This window comes from Charadrius vociferus, unplaced genomic scaffold (assembly GCF_000708025.1).
Source record: "Charadrius vociferus isolate BGI_N301 unplaced genomic scaffold, ASM70802v2 scaffold655, whole genome shotgun sequence".
In the NCBI taxonomy this organism is placed as follows: Eukaryota; Metazoa; Chordata; class Aves; order Charadriiformes; family Charadriidae; genus Charadrius; species Charadrius vociferus.
In genome coordinates this window covers 1,667,800-1,690,704 of record NW_009648330.1, presented here as the reverse complement: position 1 = coordinate 1,690,704, position 22,905 = coordinate 1,667,800, and the positions used below count along the sequence as shown (strand labels likewise).

The 22,905-nt window shown below is 37.9% G+C and overlaps 1 protein-coding gene across 1 annotated transcript in view; it reads right to left on the bottom strand.

The window, feature by feature from the left end:
- The window catches only part of RET (ret proto-oncogene), a 40,581-nt gene that overhangs the window by 3,124 nt on the left and 14,552 nt on the right, over positions 1 to 22,905 (bottom strand). Inside the window, exons 9-18 of the mRNA XM_009884575.1 lie at positions 21,686 to 21,811; positions 20,691 to 20,801; positions 16,852 to 16,971; positions 15,002 to 15,258; positions 13,746 to 13,893; positions 10,014 to 10,121; positions 8,186 to 8,400; positions 7,955 to 8,077; positions 4,992 to 5,062; positions 834 to 971 (exon numbers count right to left, since the gene is read on the bottom strand). Of these exons, the coding sequence (XP_009882877.1) occupies positions 834 to 971; positions 4,992 to 5,062; positions 7,955 to 8,077; positions 8,186 to 8,400; positions 10,014 to 10,121; positions 13,746 to 13,893; positions 15,002 to 15,258; positions 16,852 to 16,971; positions 20,691 to 20,801; positions 21,686 to 21,811 (1,417 nt within the window). The remainder of the gene's footprint in view (positions 1 to 833; positions 972 to 4,991; positions 5,063 to 7,954; positions 8,078 to 8,185; positions 8,401 to 10,013; positions 10,122 to 13,745; positions 13,894 to 15,001; positions 15,259 to 16,851; positions 16,972 to 20,690; positions 20,802 to 21,685; positions 21,812 to 22,905) is intronic.

Below are 22,905 nucleotides of genomic sequence, written 5' to 3'. Positions count from 1 at the left end.
CAGTGACTCTTGTAAACTTCTACCCTGCCCTAAATTCAGAAACCCTTGGTGATTTTTCTCTGTACATGGTATTAAAAAAAATAAAATTATATTATTTATACTGTATTTTCTCAGCCCGGATATGGCCGAAGTGTCCTTCATGTTGAAAATCAGTCAAAAGAGACATCATAGTGATTATAGCCTAGTAACTACCTAAAAATAGCTGACCATGACCAGACTTGCATGCTGAACATAAAATCATGCCTCATCTCCAAATGCCACAGAAGAACCACGAGAGATAAGATATTTCACACTGAGAGTGTTTTAATAAATCAGCCAATAAAATATGAACTGTCTGCAAATAGAAAAGAAATTGCCGTGGGCTTATCAAGTCACAGAAAATTTGTGTTTTCTAGGGTATAGATTTCTAGGTCAAGGTATCCTGTCTCCTACGCAATGCCAGGACAACTAATAGACAATGACTGTGGATGGAACATCCATCTCATTTGCAGAAAAGTACTGAAACATTTTCTTGAATATTTCAGTTACCACTGTGTTTTATGAAATTCTCCTCCTTCCAAATAGTTTTGCATATTCAAACTTTTAATTGTTTGGCAAGTGTGTTATTTGATATCCTACAAATATTTTGGATGTAGCTGCAAGCATTCTGTTGGAAAGTCTTTTCCTGCACTTTACTGTTCACTAATTTTATTACATTCTTTTAGGCATTACATATTTTGATTATACTTCTGAGATATACAGGGTAATATTTATGTGGTATTTATTTAAACTTTTTTTTTTTTTAACGTTTCAAGGGATGTTTTTTGAATCTAATCAGATCAAGAGCTACTTACATTTCTTCACTGCAGTTTTCTGGTCTCTCCATTCTATAGCCTGTTTTTAGGAGGTTAAAGAGTCTTTCTGGAGCAATACCTGGGTAGGGGTTGCCTCCCAAAGTTACAATCTCCCATAGCAGAACTCCAAATGACCACCTGAAAAAGAGAAAATGAGCTTTTATTTAGAGTGGTAGCTTTCAAGAGCTTAGTGTCTCTTTCACCCAATCTCTTTCCAGTATGTTTTGAGAACCCAACCAAATTCAAGACATTGCTGAGCCAGAGGGGCTGTACAGATGCATATAGGGCCATCCTTGTTCCCAAATACCATTCATTAAAAAGATTAGCAACCAGGACAGTAGAGATCAGGGATATGTCTCTTTTATCCATTGACAAAAGCTAAATGTATCCCGAGAAGGCCCATCTTCTCTAGAAAGCAGAAAGTCCTTCCCATGGTGGCCCAGCCCACAGGCTTGTTCCTCTTCTGTACAGTGCTCCTGGAGGTGCCTCGCTTTTTCCTTTGGCTACAGAGGGATTCTAACCTCCCTAATTAGCCTTTATAATCCTATTCAGAAAGAATTGTCTAAATTTACACAGGCTGGTTCAATCGGTTACCAAGGGACTGGTTTGCTGTCTTGACTATGAGGTTGTGTTCCTTTATATGCACAATGTGTTTATTTTGATCATAAGAACACCTTTGATTTCAGCTTGTCTGCTAGGCTGTTTCAGCAATTCAAGACTTAATTTTCATCTTAGAGTTGATGAGAGAAGAGGAAAGAATTTATTCTGGAAATGCCAAATGCCTAAAATACAGTTTAACATAGAACAGAAGACAGAAGAAACTGTTTTCTGAAATTAAGAGAAGAAATGGTAACTTTTTTTAACCTATTTTCTTGACAACCTCAAACAAAAAGACCTTGTTCAATGAGTTGGAAATATTTAGATGGATTAAATTAGTCCATTTTTTGAGTGCAGGTCAGGGGAAGAGAGGGAAAAGTGTTTTTCTTTCCTTCGTGGAAGGCTTTTTTGAGACACAAAGAAGCTACAAATTATTCTGAATCTGCTCAACTGACAGAACTGCCAAAATTTGGATGTTCAAAATAAAGGAAACCAGCCAACACTGTTTCACTCAAAGGGGATACTCAATGGGATGCACCTGGAAGCAAAGTTACATACAATTTATTACAAATGTTAGCTTTTGTGCTTTCATCATTGGGCAATTTCTGTGAAAACTCCACTTTTAATAAAATTTTAGTTAGTATTACACACCTAACACCAAACCAAACAGCAGCGTCTAATTCCCTTTGAAAATTCCATCTCAAAATGTTAGCCACAAACCTCACCTCCTGTCTGACTACATTCCACCTGTGCTTCTCACATTTTAAAGAACAGCAGCTACACCAGAAGTCCAGCAATAAAACTTCCAAAATGGGCAGAGAAACCGAAGTGAGTGTCACACAGTCCTAAGTGGTACACTGCCGTTTTGCTCCCTGATGCCATTCATTGAATTAATTTTTAATCACTCTGCACATTCTTGAAAGCTAATGAATATTTACAGCATTTTCATATACTTTATTAATGTACCTCCTCATACCCCTTTTTGAAGCCAATTATGCTCTGCCATCAGGTTATAATTCTGTCCACGATTAATTCAAATAAACTTTGTAGCATGGCAAGTTTTATTTTTAAAGTCCACCTTTTCTGCTTAAGAGGAGTTTTACAGAATATGGAAGGAGGGTTCAGATGAATAATTTCTTAAAGTTGTTTAGTAAATGGCCATATTAGAATAGAATGCTGTACAATGCTGCAATGCTTTCAAATCATTCTACAAATTAAGTACTATAGGAGCAGAAATGGGAGATGAAAAATTTCCCATTGAGCTATATTTATTCCTAAATAAAAATGCGAACAGAAAAATCCAGGAAAGAAAAATCTGTGAAGAGGCAGACAGCAGGCTAGCTTTCCACTGATGTCATCGACCTCTGAAGCAAAAAGGGATTTTGTAAATGCTGGCAAGTGGTACTGCTATTAAGCACTGCTAACCACTAACTACATAGAAAGGCTTTAGAAGGAAGAGGCTGGAAAATAGAAACACAGAGTATCAGGGAAAAAAGAGCACATTGGAATGGTCGTTGAGTATATTAATATATATGCTCACCTAAAATATCATTATATCACCACAAATGACAAAGAATACTCCTAAAATAGTATTTTCAGTGAGTATAATTATCTAAAATAACAATAAATGCTGCAGAAAAGTACTTAATTTATCAGTTTGCTGCTGCTGAATGGGATTCGTGGAACCTAGTGCTGGAAAGGTTTGCTTTGCAACTTTCTATGTGTCTCAGTACTGTTCTGTAGGGACTTGGCTATGTTAGGAGCTGCTATATAACACTCAGATTACTTCATGTATTATGACATGAATAGTGAAGGTGACCTCACCAGTGAGTCAAAGGCACCGTGTAAGCGTGGCAGATATTGAGACCTTTTATGGCATTGTACTGCAGCAGACCTACAAAGCGCAATGCCGTGCTCTGTTAAGAATACCTGATGCATGTCTGAGAAAGCTGGTAAATCAGCATGGCTTTACATGGAGATACTCATCCAGATCTGGGAAGCAGTAAAGCTACACAGCACCAGCATGCTGTCCAGGGCTCTGAGCTAGCTTGCTTGATGCCAGCTGGGCAATCTCTGCATGGCATGGCATCGCACGTACAAGAGATGAGCTCCTGGGCTTGACAACAGCCCATCAGGAAAACAGGGAGGAATGGTGTTGGATCCAGAAGATCAATCAACAATCAAAGAAGAGGCAGTTACACGACAACACAATCTGTTCTGGCCCCAAACCATAGTGGCAAATCTGTTTTGCAGAAAATGAAGAAATTAAAAATATGCTAAGGAGTTTTTAAAAGAATTTTAACAATTCTCTGGGAAAAGTCATTGTAGAGAAGCAGGTCAGCACACTGGATACTCTGAGGAGGATAAAAAGAGGCATAGAAAAACTTGTACGCAGACCTAAGTAAAAGTGATGTTCTCCCAAAAATTACCCCAATCTTTTTTCTTGTCTTACTCCAAGTGCAACAAAGTAAATGAAAATATTTTGGAAATTCATTTGGTAAGGAATTTCGAAGGCAAGCAAAATACTTTATTTCACTAAAGCTGCTCTGACCTGCAGAGAGAAGAGTAAAAAGTGAACGTAAATAATTTTAGAAGTGCAAATCAAAAGGTTCCTATTTGCACATACTGCTATTGCAAAAGTGAAATGTCATGGAGATAGGTATGTTTTACTCCACTTGAGTTTAATGAAAACATTACTTTAGTCAGAGCCTCTTTCAAGGGCAACTTTAAAAGTATAGAAATGCTACCTAGCAGAAAATCAGGCATAAATACTGCTGCTTTTGCAGTCCCTTAGAGGTTTTTCTCCCAAATGAATAGTACTTAGTTTTACAGTGTCTGCCTGGTGATGAGTCACAAGCATCATTCATCCCAGAGAGAAAGAAATGAAAGTAACCTGAGTTAAATGTACGCAAACACTCCTCTGCCTGGCTTGTTGCCTATCAGATATGAAAACAGCTTAGCTCTGGTAGCTTTGCCACCTAATCATCACAGGTGGGGAAAGAGCATATCTGTCTTCAAGATCTCCGTTTCCCTAATCACGCAAATGAACTTGCATATTGGCACGGGAACGGGACTATTCCCCTAAGGTCTGAGCTCGCTGTCAGTAAAATTAATTGGAGTTTTGTCATTGATTTCAATAGGAGTGAGGCCAGGTGTTAAATTCTTTTTCCCTTCATCCCACTCATCCCCCATCTGCCAGCAAGCGTTACAGACAAGTGATGAACAGGAACCAGAAAGTTTGGGTATGACCATTATCTTTAGCAAAGACCAATAATTTGTGTCTATATATTCAAAATCAACCATGTCACATGAACAGATCTAACCCTTGTTGATTTCATCAGGAATTACATACCTAAATACCTCTGATAGTATTTTCTCCAGATTTAATTCAATAGCAAAAATCTTACGTATCGTTGCCAGCTGATGGTGTCATCCAGGCTGTGTTCTTGACATCTCTTTGTAAGAGTAACAGCTTTGGCTACTGTGTACCTTGATGTGCTTCCTCCCTTATCTCCTTAAACAAGTACATAAACCATAAAGAACGCAAGAAGTTACACTTACACATCACTTTGTGTTGTATAGATATGATCAAATAGGGACTCTATGGCCATCCATTTAACAGGTATCCGACCCTAGGAGGAAAAAAAACCAATGCAATTAATGGTCAGAAAATTGTTTCCAAGTGGAAAACCAAGGTATTTATCTTCAAAACCGTAACAGATACTCCATCCATACTCTAATGAATGACAAGCATTGTCATTTCATAACAAAAACAGTAAGGAGAGCACTTGTAAGAGTTGTTAAAATCACTGATTCATTTCATTCCACACACGTCCATAATCTAATTGTGTACAATGAAGTGGTATGTTTTTTTTCCAGATGGTCACCAGTTTAAGTCAGATAAACTCAACTCTCCGCTCAACAAAGGGCTTCATCTAAAGAGTTATATTCTTCAAACATGAATGTCTGTCTTCTAACAGGATCCACCCCACTGCTTTTGGGAAGTGTGCAAATGCAAAAATGATGGGGAATGATCATTGAAGAGGAAGAGCTATCCATTTATATTGGTGATGATGCATAAACAGAAGCACTTAGATGTTAAAATACCTTTGGTTTCAGAAGTGTACTTGGACAGTCACATTCGGTTACTAAATTGAATCTGCAAGCTGCTACTTTCCACTGGCAGAAATTCACTGATAAAATCTGAGAAATCTGCCCCAGATATTCATGAAAATCTAGCTTTGCTAAATTTCCGAGATGTTTCATAACCTTCAGAGTATCACTAGCATTCATATGCCTTACTTCTTGTTCTCATGACATTCACACACACACATATATATATATATGCAACAACTGTTTTAGTAGGATTTGAAACTTATCCTTCTCTTCCTTCCTCTCAATTTTTTTCTTTTCCCTGTTTGCCTATGCAAGCAGACAGATGCTGGTTAGGCTGTGAAGAATACTATGGTAATGAGTGTCTCCGAAGAGAAAATATCCATTCAGCACATCTACATCACGCCAAATAATATGAAACTGCCGTTATGTAAATGCATCATTCTTAAAATGCAGAGCAACTGGTACAGATCAATGTAAAACATATACATCAGAAGACAGCTAAATGAATGCGACAAAGCCCTTTTACATATGATCATATCTTCTAAAAGGTTTTTTTCTTTGCAATGAAAAGAAACAAAAACCGAAACATTCACACAAACTGACCTGAAAAAACAGGGAAAGCTAAACTGAAAATGCACAGTATTTAAGGAAATCCTTTCATACAAATCTAAAATTTTCACACGCAAAAACTTCTGTTGGCAACTCTTCCACATTAAGTCATAGAGGGAACTGAACCAACACTACTCATCTTAGAGTCAATAGAAAATAGTGTTAGTGAATGTTACAGTCTGGCCTGGGATTGACTTGTAAAAGTTCCACTGATGTCAGTGACAGGTGGAGGCAAACAGGCAGAAAGCAGGATTTGGCTTGCTGTATCTGACAGTATTTTTGTAAAAGAATAAGTAAATGACAAGCCTTAACTTATCTTCTTAGACTCAAAGTTATTATGCTCAAGCATTTCTTTTCGGGGGAGTAGTGATGTGACTCAACAACTCATCTTTCCATCAAGATTCCTTTGCGTAGCCCAACAGGTGAAACATTACTGTATGCTGAATCCTGCCACGAGCACTGCGAGCAGACAGAACTATATCTGGGCACCCGACAATAATTTACTGTGGCAGGCCAAATAGAATTGCTTTAAATAACCTCTGGCAGGTAGCATTAGCTCCTAATCTACCTTGACCTGTGATGTACCATTTTGATTAAGATTTGGTATCTTTCATACATTTGGAAGTATTTGTAGGACAGCTTTGCCTCAAGTCTTCTGCATAGATGTACTAATTCCTGAAATTAGGATCTTTATAGAAATTGGCTGCATTTTTTCCAGCTCCTTGGGATTTTTTTGTTTATATTTTTAATTATAAATAAGAAAAGAGACAGAGAAAAATGATGGAGTTTTTTCTTTGTGTTTTCAAGCAGTGTGATGGAGAACTGGATAAATGAGAGGGCCCACCTCCTTTAAAAACGGGCTCCACTCTACCTGTGAAAATGTTAATAACTAAAAGCTCCTGCAATGAACAAAGGTGTCATTCTTCTGTATTTACATTAACAAAACACAAGCTATTTTTAAGCATCCTGTGTGAACTCTCTAGCCTTAAGAAAAAGAAATAATTTATTACAGACTGTTTGGTGCATTGCTTTGAAATAACAGCAGATCTCATCCTACTCTTTACATATTGTCTTGCAACTTTTCACGGGATCATGGATCCGCTGAGGTGGGCAGGGACCTCACTCCTCTGCTCAGACCAGGGTCAGCCACGGCAGGTTTCTTGAGACCATTTCCAGCCAGGTTTTGAATATCTCCAGAGATGGAGATTCTCTGGGCAGCCTGTTCCAGTGTTCAATCACTGGTACGGTAAAAAAGTATTTTCTTTTCTTTAAATAGAATTTCTCATATTTGAAATAGCGCCTGATTGCCTCTTGTCCCGTCACTGGACCACACTAAGAAGAGCCTGGCTCTGTTGGCTTTATTCCCTCCCATCAGGTATTTATACACATCAATAAAGTCCCCCTGAGCCTTCTTTTCTCCCGGCTAAACAGACCCAGTTCTATCAGCCTCTCCTTGCATGTCAGATGCTCCAAGGGCTTAATCATCATAGCGACCCTTCTTCTACTTTTATTAACTTTTAAATATTAGAAAGAAATTGGTTTTGTTGGTGAGTTAACAAAAAGAGGTGGAGGAGGCAATGGTGACTTAAATATGATACATGTTTTACACATCTATATATTGCTGTCCCACTGATTAAGCTCATAATTTTGCTTCATCTTCATTTCTTTAAAATAGAGAATTGTTCTAAGTTAATAAAAAATAGCTATTGTCTTTTTCTTGTGTGCTCAAGTCTTGCAGTATAAATTCACTTTCTTGATTATGTAGTAATTCCCACTACTGTTTTTAATGTGCACTGTACCTTACTCCTCTTGACATATGAATCTTCTTCATATACATCACGGGAGAGGCCAAAATCAGAAATCTTCATTTTGCGTCCTTCTGCCACCAGTACATTTCTGGCTGCTAAATCACGATGGACAAGCTTTTGGAAGAAACCAATAATAGGGTTTTATGCTTTTGTGGAGGAACCGACTGCTGACATGTCCATGTATCACAAGGACACGCTCACATCACTATTACACTGCCCTACCTTCATTTCTGCAAGGTACTGCATTCCGCGCGATATCTGCCATGCAAATGAGATCAGATCTCCCATTGTTAAGGCTCTCTCATCAGGGTTATCCAAATAACTTGAATTTCTGTTGCCATCACTACCCATGTAGCTGGGTCCTACTTTTCGACTTTCTCTGAGAAAACTGCGCAAGGAGCCGTATTTAGCATATTCCACAATTAAATACAGCGGGCCTGAAATAAACAAACACCCTGATAAGTAAACAATTAATAGATAACCACTTTATTTTATCTTTTCAAAGAAGTCTGTTCTAATCAACACATTGTTTTGAACAGTCAAAGGCTCCAGACACCTCTGGCCTTTACGTAAAAGGCACTGAATCAGCCACGGAATCATAGAGTATTTTTAGCTTACATCCTCTATGCAAAATAACTGAGTTTCAGCCTAAATCAAAGCAGAATTCAGGCTCTTGTTATATTCCCTCCTCTAGATAATTTGAGACTAAAAAAAAGACAACCTTCTTACATACCGGATCTGTGAAACAGGCCAACTTAGAGAAACTTTTAAAAAAATTAAAATCAAAACACTTCTGGAGTGTGTGATACTGAGCTCACAAATCATCTGCTAATTCCAGTGTTGTCTTTACGGTGCCTTTTCAGAGCACTTAGAAACATTCTGACATTTCAATCCATTAGTTTCTCCTCCCCATTACCGACATGAATAATATCCACTCAGAGCTTTAATACTAAATACATTTGTCTGTTGTATCAAAGTCCTCCCACCCCATATGGCAATGAATTAACTCGATATTTATTAAAAGCCTGTGACTCAGAAACAATTCACTTCCTTGGGGATGAAAAAAATACATTGTACTGAAAAGAAAAAAAAAAAGTCCCTCCCTGCTGGTTCATTACCTTACTAAGACTCAGAGATGACTCAGTCCTGAATTATATTCTCTGTCTACAACTGAAAGTGCCACTTGCCAGAGAACTGGGTGGGCAAAGAAGGCAGGCCCAAGGCTGCAACACGCATATGGTGATTTTATGCTGCATAATTACAGATGCAAAAGGAAGAGGATCTTGCGATGCAACTTCATTTAAGGCAAACAAATTCTTCAGATCAATTCCTATGCACAACAATGAAAATTTGCTTCATTGGCAGTTTATAAGGCATGTGTCTGAAAATTTTCCCCCTTGAAATACAGCTTTCCACGAGTGTGGCTTTTAGCAAATATTTCACAAGAGGGAGACAATAGCTTTGTGACAGAGGAGAAGAGCTGAGTATCAATCTAACTATCCAACTCTATTTTAACAAAAGCGTCTGTAGCTGTCTTCTTTAGTTTGTGTGTTTGTTGGTTGGGTTTTTTTCCCTAAAGGGAGATCTCACTCCCTGGCTCAAGCCTCAAAGCATTGTTTTTGTATGAATAACAACAACAATAATGAAAACCCCATTAAACTTCAAATATAACCCATATTTGAAAAGACTTACTAAGCATCAACATAACATAAAAGTATGTATTGATTGGAAGAGAACTGGTAGTCGGTTTGTTAAATATATAACATAAAAGTATGTATTGATTGGAAGTAGTCGGTTTGTTAAATATCAATAGCTTATAATCAAGATGTGTGTTGAAGAAAACCACAGGAAGAATGCTCAGTTACACTGAATTAGCATTTCCCCTTGCCTTCAAAACATTGCTTTTCTTATAGGTCCCTCATTTTTTCAGCTAGTGGCAAATTTAAAAGGTGCTCAGCAATTATTAAGCAGTGGTCCAAACCCATCAATGAATCGCTCTTTATTTCTTTGCTCGACATTTTCATTTCAATAATGAGTTTCTAATATTTACCATCTTGACTGCAGGCTCCATAAAGTTTGATGACATGAGGATGGTTCACCTGTTTCAGAAGGTTGAACTCTGAAAGTAGATCTCGCAGCTCACTCTGGGAAGCATTTTCTGCAGAGAGTGTCCAAACACACAGCTGTGGTTAGGAAAGCGTTACTCAAGAGTTCTCTACATATGTCTGAAGTATAAGACCAACCGTTTCTCCTGGAATTAGCAAGAGGCTGGAAAACTCCATACTTCCCCACAGGAAATTTCCTCATCTCCACATTCGTATCAGAACCAAGTGAATGGGACTGCTGCTGTTCGGCCTTGGTAACCTGCTATAATCAACACTCTGCCCCGATACAGATGACTACAGGAAGAGCGGGTCAGCCAACAACCAGGACCAGAGTCCATAACGTCTTGAAGATGCCATGAAATTATTACAGACCTTTTCTAGTGTTCGAAAGCAACTTTTTAGGGTGAATCATTGCAATCAAAGCTTCAGAAACATATGAAACCAAGATTTGATGTTGATCAAACAAGATTCGCTCAGTTAACTCCCATGATATAGCCCTCCTCCTCCTCAATACATTTTCTGACAGAATAAAAATCCACTAATCTACTGCCTTACACTTGTAGCACACATCCAGGTTTAGAGTTCAGAAGTTAAATGTACAGTTCAGGCTGACTTTACAGGGAGACATATATGCAGACTTTGCTGACGTCAGTGGGAATTGTATGGCAATATATAGCCTCTAGAGGCTTTCTTAAGCTTTCAAGCATTTTGTTTTTGCAGAATTCTAACAAACTTCCTCTTTGAACGCACTCAGGCTTGAAGGAGATCTTTAGTCATAAAGACACCGCAGGTCAGAGTAACCCTTTTTCTGCCTCATCCTTTATCTCTCTGACACACGGAACCTCCCTGGATAGTTCCTACAGAGTGTTATTACTGGGCAGTTGGCAAGTATGTGGTCACTTTTACTGAAGGCTAATAAAAAACAAGCTCAGCTTCTGATCTTTAGTACTGTATTGTATGTTTTTCCATAAAGGCTGTAAGCCCCAAAGGATTTATTTACATATCCATTTAAAATACATGTGCTAATACTTTGCCCCGGTCATGATAGTTTTTTATTCTGTTCTACTGTATGTTTGTATCTGCCATATATTATCTTATAGTCTGAACCTCCACCCAGGCTTCAGTCTTCTACCCCAGCGAGTGCAAGATCAGATGGTCTCTCACTACTATAGGGATTACAAATAATATGCATTTATGTAAAACAAAAATGAGTAACATCAACTTAATGCCTCTGAGAAAGTCTTATTTTTCTAGCTCTGGAACTGGGTAGCATGCGCAAGAACAGAACAAAGTTCCCATGCGTGTTTGTCTGCTGGAAAAACAAACTTTGATACTGCACAAATGGAGACAATGAGCTCTGAAGCTTTATGGCCCTTGTTTTTACAAATTGTGAATAATGCCCATTTACTTATTGGTTGGTGTTTTCCCCTTTAATTTTATTGTAATGCGGGCATTCATATCATACAAGAGGTCAGATTTAATTAATATGAGAAAAGCAGTAATAATGGGCTGAAAAAATTATCCCTCTGTTCCTTTAAACCTCCATCCATAGCTCCAAGACTATTTTGGCTCAGCTAGTTACTTACTGCTCTTACTTACTACTGTTACCCAGTAGGTAACACCAAACTGAAAGGTAGGGAGAGTCCTACCCTGGTCTGTTCTTAGCCACAGATGATTGTGCCCACCTACACAGCTCAGGCAGGAGATATGTTTTATGCAATAAGCTGGAGACTTTCTCCATTAACATACTGGTATACATACCGTTCCCTTTTAAAGATCAGGCTGTGTAGAGTTCCTAATATTTGGACAAATTACCCCCTTTGCATCTGTTACAGGGAAAGAATGGGTGAAGTTGGCCTGACAGCAAAATAACTGTCCTTTATAATTTCTGACAGCATTAGAAAGACCACTGTCCATTAACGCAATGCTTCTTATACTTGAGTTGTCACGTGTTAACAGTAAAGTTAAACCGGTAACAACAGATAAATATTTGCAGAATGACAAATGTTCTCCACAGTCAAGTTGGAAAATGGAATTTCAGGTGACTATCTGCAATGTAATTTACATTACAAAGGGATTCATTAGGGCCTGAAGTATTACTGTAAATGTCAGATCAATTTATTAAAATAAGGTGCTTAAAATAAAGGGTTACTCCTTCGCATTATCAATTCTGTCAATTCTTTCCTTCATAATAGCTAGGGAAAGCTGAATGTTAAATTATCTGCAAGTGAAAGCAACATTTTTACCACTACATCTTGGAATCTTAACTCTTAAGTTGCATGTTGTTGATGAAAATGTGCTAGAAAATCAGTGACATTAACTGCACAAATAAGTATGTACCGATTTATTAAGACTATCCGATTGATAATGATACACAGGTCGTTACTTGCGCATTACAAGTAATGGTTAACTAGTCTTCACTCTGAAAAGACTCAGTTCCTAGATTTCCTCCATATGACCTATTTTGCACTGAACCTCTTGCGCTTTGTCATGCATTTATTTCTTTGGTAACGCAATGGGATATGCAGCATCTTTTCTCTCAAGTAGCAGATGCAGATGATGTGTTGGGTTTTTTTTATAGAAAAACAACCTTGCATATAATGGAAATAGTAATTAGTAGTATAACATTTCCCTATAATTACATGTTTTTACTTATAAGCAGCAGTGAATGGTTGAGGTCACTCAGCTAAAGGTAGCAGCCCAGCTAAAGAAATCTTGCATCTGTAAGCCTTTCTGAAGGTTGTTTCCCCTCTGTTTCATATATTCGTACGTGCCTAATATGTGGGGACTACATGCACGTATGAATTAGTAAACAAGACAGTAGAGAAGGACACTTTTCTTTTCATATCTATTTCACCTTTCGGGCTATGGTGAATAAATGGCTTTCTGAAGGAACTGGTTTGAGCATTTCCACTGACCTCCTTCACTATCATTGCACGTCTGCTGAAGTCTTCACTAGAAATCAGCCTCAGACATTAGATATGTAAAATCTATACTCACATATATAACTGTGAAGGTGCTAAAACCCACACATTACAATGGTTTCCACCTGAAATGTACAGTAATACTGGAGATTTTCTACTTCAGAGACCGAGCAAAACCATTAATTTTTTCATGTTTTTCTTTTAGTACAGTTTCTTTTTCTAGATGGGCAAGAAGCAGGTATATTTGGGGCTAAAAACTACTGAAAAGTGATGGGGATAAGAGCTCAAGGTCTCACATTATCGTCTCAACATTATCTAGGCATACTTTTTTTTCCTCCAGCTTTAAAGTCTTAAGGAAAACTGAAGACATCAGGAGACAACACTGGGCTATTCAAGCCAGTTTGGCAGAGCTCCTAGCAATTGAAAAGCAGATCAGAAAGTATAAAAATAAATGGAATTCTCATTCAGAAAAGTAACTTAACTCTATTATGTCTTTTGACACGATTATAACATTTAAAAAGCTTTGTCAAAGAAAACTGGGTAGAGAGGGGGAAAAAATCAGAAAGCTTTAACAAGCCCTTGCAATATGTCCACTAATGCTAAACAAAATTAAATACATTTGCTATGGTACAATGGCTGTGACAATGGTTGGATTTAGCTGACCTTTCACTTTCATGCTAGCCCCTCTTAAAATCCATTCAGAGGATACAAGAAATAATTTTCAAGTCATTTCAGACCCAGCTGTGAATGTACCTTTTAGCATTTTCACTGCTACAGTGGTATAGCCAGCTCGTCCCTTGAGTCGGAATGCCGTTGCCTTAACAACCTTTCCAAATTCTCCTTCTCCAAGAGTCTTGCCCAGAACCAGGTTCTTCCGAGGGAATTCCCACTTTGGATCTTCCTGCAGGACAGAAAAGGAACCCTATAAGATGAAGCAAGAAAAGGAGTGGCTAGTTGCACCCGAAGCATTAGTGTTCAGTAGGAGAACTTTCTTCAGGAATATGTACACTTGTTTGTACAATGTTTGCTCGTTCTTTTTATCAATATGACTGTATTCCTATAAAAGCCTCTCAATCTCTAGGTATTTTGAGAGTGTTTTTCCATTACCTTGAAATCACCTAATTCAAACCAGGCCGTACATGTAGTCTATGGATAACGGATATTTACAGCTCTGGGAAATCAGATACAAATGAAACATGAAGTGATACAGGACTCACAATGAATATGTGAAATTGGACTTCACAGAGAAATAAATCAGTTTTCCTCATGGAATAAGGCTTTCCCTGAAGAGTTCAGAGACAACAAACCTCCTCTTATGAAATTAGTGCTATTAAGCCTTACAGTTGCAAAATTATGACAGATGTACAAACCAGACAAGAAATTAAAGCACATGGAGTACAAGGTCCGTGAAGACCTCAATATCCAACATCCAAATAGATTTGATGTTGCCACATATGTCATATAAAGCGGCAGTGTTTCTCTACCATGTCGGCCCATGAAAACGCACCAGCTGGCAGGCATCCTGCATAGTGTGTCATTCAACACAGAAAAAATTAAAGGTATGATAGCGTGACTGGGAAAAAGTCCTTAGTGTGGGTAAACTCACACTCCAACTGACACCTACAGTCTGTTTTGTTTTAAACTTACTCTTATCATGATACTATGGCTTATCACAGAAACTACAAACCTACTGACTATTAGTATTTAACTGGACAAAGTAAAACCACGCTACTGTCAAATGTAGAGTTAAATTTAGAAAAAAAACATTGGCTCAAATTAGGTCTAAGATGTTACATTATATTAAAACAATAAAAGAATATATGGTTTATCCAATTACTCATTAAGTATCTTTAGTTCCCTGCCTGTACACGATTTCTGGTTTAGTTATTTGTGTTAGATATTTCTATGAATAGATTGCATTTCCATAACGTTTTCTGCATGCAAAACCAACATTCTCTAGGAACAAGAAAGACATAGAAAAAGAGCATGCAAAATTACGTCAGGCTTACTGGTATTTTAAAGGTGTCTACAGACACCTGGTTCTCCATGGAATCTAAAGAAGGCCGACGGACATTAGTGGAAGAATAACTGATGGGGTAGGACTGGGCTGGGCGCCGGAATGTCATTTCTGCGGATGCAATAGGTGGCTTTGGAGAATTCTTGTGGTAACGATGGATGAAATAGGAGGAAAGCAGCACAGAGATGATGAAGGACAGCAGCACTGCCCCTGCTATCACAGTCTTGCACACCTCATCACATAGTTGCTCTGTGGACCAAGAAGAGCTTCTTAGAACTTTGCTTGTTGTCTCCTACTTCTGATTTGGCAGTGCACGCGACACACACAGGTGTGACAGAAACAGAACTCAAAGTCATTTAAAAACCTAGAGGAAAACCTAATAGCTAATTCTCAATGAAATTTGAGAACTTACAAATATGCCCACTGCACCTACCAATTCTTTCTTCTTTTTTTATTTTGGTCACCAGCAGCTATTTCTTGCCTAACTGCCTGTGTAAATGTAAGGATAGGTAGCTTGACCCCACATTCCTTATCTTTATAGACGTAGGCTAACTCTGCCACTCTTCTCTGAGACCCAGCCTACCATATATTGATCTTCTGATACCACTTATGTCTCTGGAGACATATGACTGAATTTTGCTTGTGGACAACAGTTTATGTTAGAGCCGTTCAACCCATCAAATAAAATCATCTTCAAATGTGAATTTAATTCATTATGTCAATTGTCAGACATTAAAGAATATTCCTCTTCAAGTTTTTAGATTATAAGGAGACTTAGAATATTTCTGGCTTTGTATTTAAAAAAATAATTTCTGAAAACGTTACCTAATGCTGCAACTGTTTCTAAAGTGATACGCATTTTTACCTCCCCATTTACTACTTCCCCTTTTGTAGAAGCACTTTTAGTGTCTTACTTGGGAAACAAAGTTTTTTTAAGTGTATGTGCCCCTAGACAGCATTCCCAGAGAACTGCTTCTGGAAGGAACTGAGAGATCCAAAATACAGTCCTTGCACCATCATGCAAAAATCCTGACTTCAGATATGTAATTAACTTAACTACATCTGTAACCTGTAGCCCAGAAATAAGTGGAAACAGCACAATATCTTTCTAGAATTAAAAAAAAAAAAAAAAAAAAAGAAAAAGGCAAAAGCAAGAAGCTTTATGTTTCCTCTTTTTCTTCTTACGCCTACAGAAAATTGACTCAAAAGAGTAAATTGAGATATATTCCAAACAATTTGGTTTTAATGCAAAATATTTCACGTTATATTTATTATTAGCAATAAGAATTATTTTAAAAAAAACCCAAAACAACCAGTATTTAATCCTCAATCTTTTTCAAACAACTGTGTAGAGCTTTTCTGTTTAAACAAAGGTTAATGAAGAAAGTAATCCATTCCTCCTCCTAACACAATGGGTGCTGGCTGTCTCTGACATTCTGAAACTGAGATTTTCAGAAATTATTAGGAGGGTGGCCTTACTTGAAAGTAATAGAAGTTGTTATTCTAATTCTCCTAGCTGTCTTTGCAAATATCAGGTGAGTCTCACTGAAATGCAAATGCTGCTGGAAATCAAAGGAAGACCAACCTGTTTGTCATGTAATAATGGATAAAAAAGAATCTTTAGCCAAGGATGGAAGTAACCCTGGAGCCCCTCTGGAGATTTTCAGGCTCCATAAGTAGAAGTCAAGGTGCCCATTCTTAATTAATTTATGTTAGCGGTCTCTGACCAAAGATAAAGCTTATTAACATGCCCACAAGTTTAGATCACTGTATATATACAGATGGTAGATACATCAATCTTTTCCTCTGTTTGTAAGAACAGCAGATAATGATTAGACTTACCCTTGATATCATCTTTCTCACAATAACAGTTCTGTCTTGGGAAGCAGTAACAAATCCCGTGTCCTGACTTAATTCCAAGATTTCCAGTGCCTTTCCCATGACCACCAATAATGTTTCCACCTAATCAAATACAGACACGAGCTAAGATTCTCACATATAGTTAAAGGAAAAAAAAAAACAAACAAACCAAGGCTAAAAGTTTTCCATGGGTTTATCTTAGTATGCATCTGAAATTTGACAGGGCAGCACAGTGCCGTGATAAAGACAGGGATTCCTGAGAATTTGGACAGAGTCTAAATTCTGATATTTCTGAGATTCTGAAATGAGAGGACCTTGGACTGCTTGAACATTAGCCCTCGTTAGCAGTTATTCCCATTATGGAAGACTCCGGATTAAAATTTATCTATAATAAAAATATATTCTCTTTGCATTGCATAGTTAGGATACTTCTCTAGTTTCAGATACCCCTAAAACCTTATATAGAATCCCATTCTTTAATGCCAAACATCTACCTGAAATGATCATCTCACGGCTCTCCTGACTCAGTTTCCTCATAAAGCATTACAGTTCTGTATCAGTGAGGTCATCTAACATTTTCAAATTCTCCCTAAAATACCTTCTCTAGTCTACTTATTTTAGTTTCTCTCCACCATTGTCTTATTTTTTCACATATGAGATGATGTACAGTCCAGTGGTATAGACCAGCGGTCTACACACTTGAATTCCGTTCCTCATTCTGATGCCAATTTCCTCTTGCCTTGGAAAAGTCAACATACTGTTCTAGAGATCGTTTGATCCATTGTCATATGGAGATAACAATACTTAATCACATCTGTAAAATGCCAAAGGACAGTCTAGTGAAAGCACTAAGAGTGAGTGCCAAGTGTAAGTGATAAAAAAAATGAATCTTTCGTTATCTAAAAATGCATTGTTTAATATTAGGAAAAAAGTGCAGCAACTCATACAGAACTACTCTCAATTTCAAGCAGGAGCTCTTCATGCAGAGTAACTGCAACTCTATTTTCAAGTAAATAACTTTTTTTCTGCATATATTATAAAAACGACAATTAGTTGTGACATTTTTTAATCTATAAACTGCCTTTAATCACAAACAGCAAATACAGACAGAAACCCATCAAGTTCTGCATGTTTAGCTGCCTTTCAGAAAAATCACCTAAACCATAAATGGATTCAAAACATGAAAAAGTTCTTTTCAATATAGTCTTTTTATTTCGACCAATTTTCCTCCATCCCATCAAATTCGATAGTAGAGTGAATGACCGTTTCTTTTTCATTTCTCTGGATGTGTAACATGAATTGAGGAAGAGGGAATTTTTTTGCCAGATAAAGGCAGACATCCTTTTTTAGAAGTGAAATGGGGCCTTGAGTATTTAAACAAAGTAGACAGATTTTGACCATCTTTCTAGAGAGGCCACACCTAAATTATATACAGCTCAGCTGGTGCATTTTGGAAGAGACTGTGCTGAATCATTCCTCTCTGAGCTGACACTTGTTTGAAGAAGCATGGGTGTTCCCAAAAATTCTTGATTAGCCAGCCAACTAATTGGCTGATTGACCAGCCAACTTTATTGTGAAGAGGTGATGAAACAAAGTTTCCATTAGCCTCAGAAAAAATCTGTATCTGCCTTTGTTTGAGGACCTGGTAGAATGGGGAAGCAGGCGATGAGCAGGTCCTATCTAACCAGTTCTTGAGCGAGGGATTTGAAGTCGAAGGGTTTTTACGCAGCAAGGAGTACATTTTCACTGCAGGTGTGTACACTGGACACATCTAGTGTTCCAGAGATGCAAAAATATATATTATTCACCAATGCATTGCTGGCAGGGAAATTCCAAGAATCAATATTGTTTTGAATTGTGGGGTGTTTCGCATGCTCACGTTTTAAATCCTCAGCTGTTTCCGTTGCCCTGTGGTGGGAAAGAGCTTTCCCTGCTTCAAGATAATTTGGAAAAAGGAAAAATTGTGGCCCTATCCCACACACCACATATAAACTCCAGAAATTCAGAAAGTAAAAACCCTGGTTGTTGGATAAACCAAAGACAACCTCCAACTACCACTGAAAACAAAGACATGCAAAGCAAGGTAGAAGCACTTTTTTTTTTTTTTTGTTTGTTATCAGAAAGCCAAATGTTTAGCCAGATTCACACACTACGACCAGTTCTGAAGCAGTTGCTTACTACAAGAAAATCTCTTGCTTAGAATGCAGTTCGGTTGCCTCTATTTGATAGGCACAGCCACAGCACCGGTTGTTCAGCTGAGTGCCCTTGAATGTAATATTCATAGTGTTAGTGTGAGAAAGCAATTTTGGGACTCAAGTACATAGTCATCATAATGATAGATGAATTATAAAAAAAAGTATTTTAGCAACTGTCTGTACTTAAAGAATATCCTTAATCTCAACGCATCTCGGGCTTTCTATTTATTGCTTGCCATTCCCAAAGAAACATCCCTGCCAGTAAAAGCTGGTATAATGGTATTCCTGCACCTCCTAGTTCCCAAAACACACTCATTTCTTTGCCTGTAAATATACTGCTTTTGGGCATGAGCCCAGGTTCTAAATTGCATCAAACCATGTATAAAATTATCCAACTCAGGCATTAAAAAGGCATACATAACATCTTGAAAGCCTGTCTTACTTGCCTCTCCTATTATCTAATAAGACAGTATTTCTTTCAGGCTTCCGTTCAGCAAAACATCTGATGCTACATATGTTGCACATTACATGTTTTAGCATTGCAGCCTCTGGCACAAATATTTCCACTTTTAGAATGACAACTGATTGCGGTTATTACCAGTAAAGAATTCTTTTCAGATGATTAGAGAAGTTACTTGCGTTCACTTCAAGCATCTCTGCCATTTTAAGGATTGTTTTTATGCACTTGAATGAAATAACTATCTCTGTGATAAAAGTAATTTACAATACACAATCACATTCTTGCATGCAAGAAATACAAAGACGCCTCTTTATTCATTCATTTTACAGAAGAACGCAAGTCCCAGCCTGTAAGAAAATGCTAGATCCTCTAAGGCTCAATTTTAAAATGTAAACTTGGAGGATACAATGTCAGAGCCAGAAGAACTATTCAAGAAACATTTAAGTCCTTATTCCTGAATTAAATACTGATAGATAAAAAGATCCACTTAAAAATTATCACCTCAATTGCTCAAGTGCAATACGCTGGTTTTCTAAGCTTTATATCTTCAGGGTGATTGTGAACTTGCAGGTATAGGAGTAGAATGTAGAAAGAGGTGTTCAAGAAAAACAACACAAATGCATTTCAATTCTTCCTTCAAAAATGCTGTTCATATGAATCTCTGCCTGTATCTTCAAATAGATAAGGCACTGGATCATTTTGATGGTCACCCGCCAAATAAGGCCAGGCGCGTTTCCCCCAATGATCCTCTGTAAGCATGTTTATTTTAAATTGGAGTTCAAGTAGGCATGGTTTCTATCATATTACAATAAAGTTTGGAAACAGGGCGTTAACTTGCCCCAAAACTATACCTGTTTCAGGAAATACCTCCACTGAAAAACACTACCTGTGAATTAACGGGGGGGGGGGACAGACAGCAGAATGAGAATTACTGAGAAAACCTTATCTTACCACCACTGTCAGCCAATAGGTGTTGGCTCACTGGCTTAAAAAAGAACAAGATTAGTCCTCATAACCTTAACTCTCTTGTATGATTCAAATGCAGGTATGGCCATGCAGAGATGCTAAATATGTTGAGTTTGTAAAGGTATTTGGGATCAAGAAAGTGGAACTTGAACAGCAATCAGCGGTGACACAGAAAAGCCCATCCTAAAACCTTTCCGTACTTGTGCAGTCCTGGGGGCACACAGCCAGATCTTTGCTCTCAATCACATCACAGGTGCCATCTGGACAAGTCTTGATACTCGGAGTGCACGTGGAATAGTTTGTGGTGATCCCTGTTAACATAGAAACAGACAGCTGCCCAAATACCACGAGGCTTTGAAGGAAAGCTTATTGCATCTTCTCAGTGCACACTGACACACCACAGCACAGGTTACTTTTCTTTTTAAAATAAACATCCGTGAATATAAATACCATTGGCTAAAGTAACAGGCAAGACAACAGTAAAAAGCAAAATATATTTTCCACCGTGTTTTCTGCTTTTGATAGATAGCCCTTTGGGCATGTCACTTGCAGTTACAGCGAGTATTACTTGAAAAAGAGCTAGCTGACCATTTTGAGACTGAAGAGTGGCTTTCACAACTAAAGATGTCTCTACACAATTTCACACATACTTGAATATGAAGGTTACAAGTAGTCAGATAGAATTTGTGATACTCATGCAGTTTGAAGGCGTAAAGCATCAGCACAGAACCGTTGCTCTGGAGGAGTCAAGAGTAGTGTCACCAGTCAGATCTGTGCTACTGACCGTGAAAACAGAGACACAGCTTCTGGGCTCACTAATTGTCTGCTGAGGCATACCTGCTCAGAGGCTCACTGGTATGTTCCAAATGCAATTCGTGGTCGCAGAGATTATCTTGCAAGCCATAAGTCACCCATTCCACTTACACAGCTGCAAACCCAATTCACTACCCAGTATTTTACGTATCGTGTTCAACATCACCAGGGACAAAAATCAAGAATGACCATTCCAACTTAACCTCATTTTCCTTCCTAGCACGTGTGTCATTTGGGTACTATGATGAATTTTTTTAGCCCCAGCTTCTGTGTAGTTTACTACACCACATTGTCCAGCCAGAGCAAATCAGTTTATATCTGTGGAAGTCAAATGCACAAATATGACTAAACAGACGTTTGATTTCACACAACAGAAACGTACCTTTTCCACTCCCCTGTCTCCACTGGCATCTTCCTGTTAGCACTCCCAGGCCACCACACTCTTCACATTCAGCACGGTGCTTACTCACAGCACAAGAGTCAGGGCAGTCCTCCTCTTTTTTTAAAACTGTTGGGAAAAGTGTTTGCTGTCAGTGCAGGACAGGAGAGATGAATATACACGCAAGTCAGCTCAAATCAGAAGGAAAACTCCATTCTTACGAGTAGATAGGAAAGAAAGAAAGATGAAGAAAGGAGAGAGAGACTGAACGCTGACTCACCCAACTATCACTAAACTTAAGACAACAATTAAAGAAAAGTCCAGGTGTTTCTCTTGTAAAATAAAAGGCAAACATGATGGCATGGTTATCTTTGCTTGATAGCATACTGTCAATGCCTAGAACTGTAGAAATACGCTAACATACTGGTAAGAGAAAAATGGGGACCATAAGTACTCATAGCTTCATACAAAACTTTTACTTAAGGGAAAGCACTTAGTACTTGGGCTAATGCAGTAGTAGCCCAAAGAGCAACATCTAGGAACGTGTGATTTCAGACAACACAAGGCTCTTGCAAAAAGAAAAGTCCATTGCAGTCTTTTGTTTCTTCCTCCTCAACCCGTTCGCTCTTGGCATAGGAGCTGTCATACAATAGAAGGGAACAGAGGCCATTGTCAGGTAGAATCGTAAAGTTCTGCACAAAGTGCAATATGGTTTGGCGAAAAATGATTATTTGCATTTCCAGTGTAATTCTCCTCTGCTATGGCTGTTGTAGAATATTTCTAACATTCTGTCCTTATGAACTTTTCAATAAATTAAAGTCAATGCAATTGCTACAGGAATGTTAAGGAAAAAAAAAATTAAAAAGGAAAAAATGGAGTGGGAAGTGGGGAGAAAGATGATTGACTAAATATACTTAGGCCAGAGATTTGTGGTTTTCATATATATACACATATCTATTTTTTTCTTCTATAGGATTATGTGAAATACAAAATAAAGGTCACACAGACACACAAAAAAGATTCCTCTAAATCAAATGTCATCATGAACATCAGCAATTGCATATACTATACCATCTTTCTGTGCGTTAGTTCTTCAGACAAATATCTGCTACAGGCAGGTCTAATTCAGAACTCAAAATGCAAACTTTGCAATCTGCATCTTGTAACAGACTCGTTCTTTGTTAATGCCATCAGTTTATAGATACCCTATTAATGCATCACCT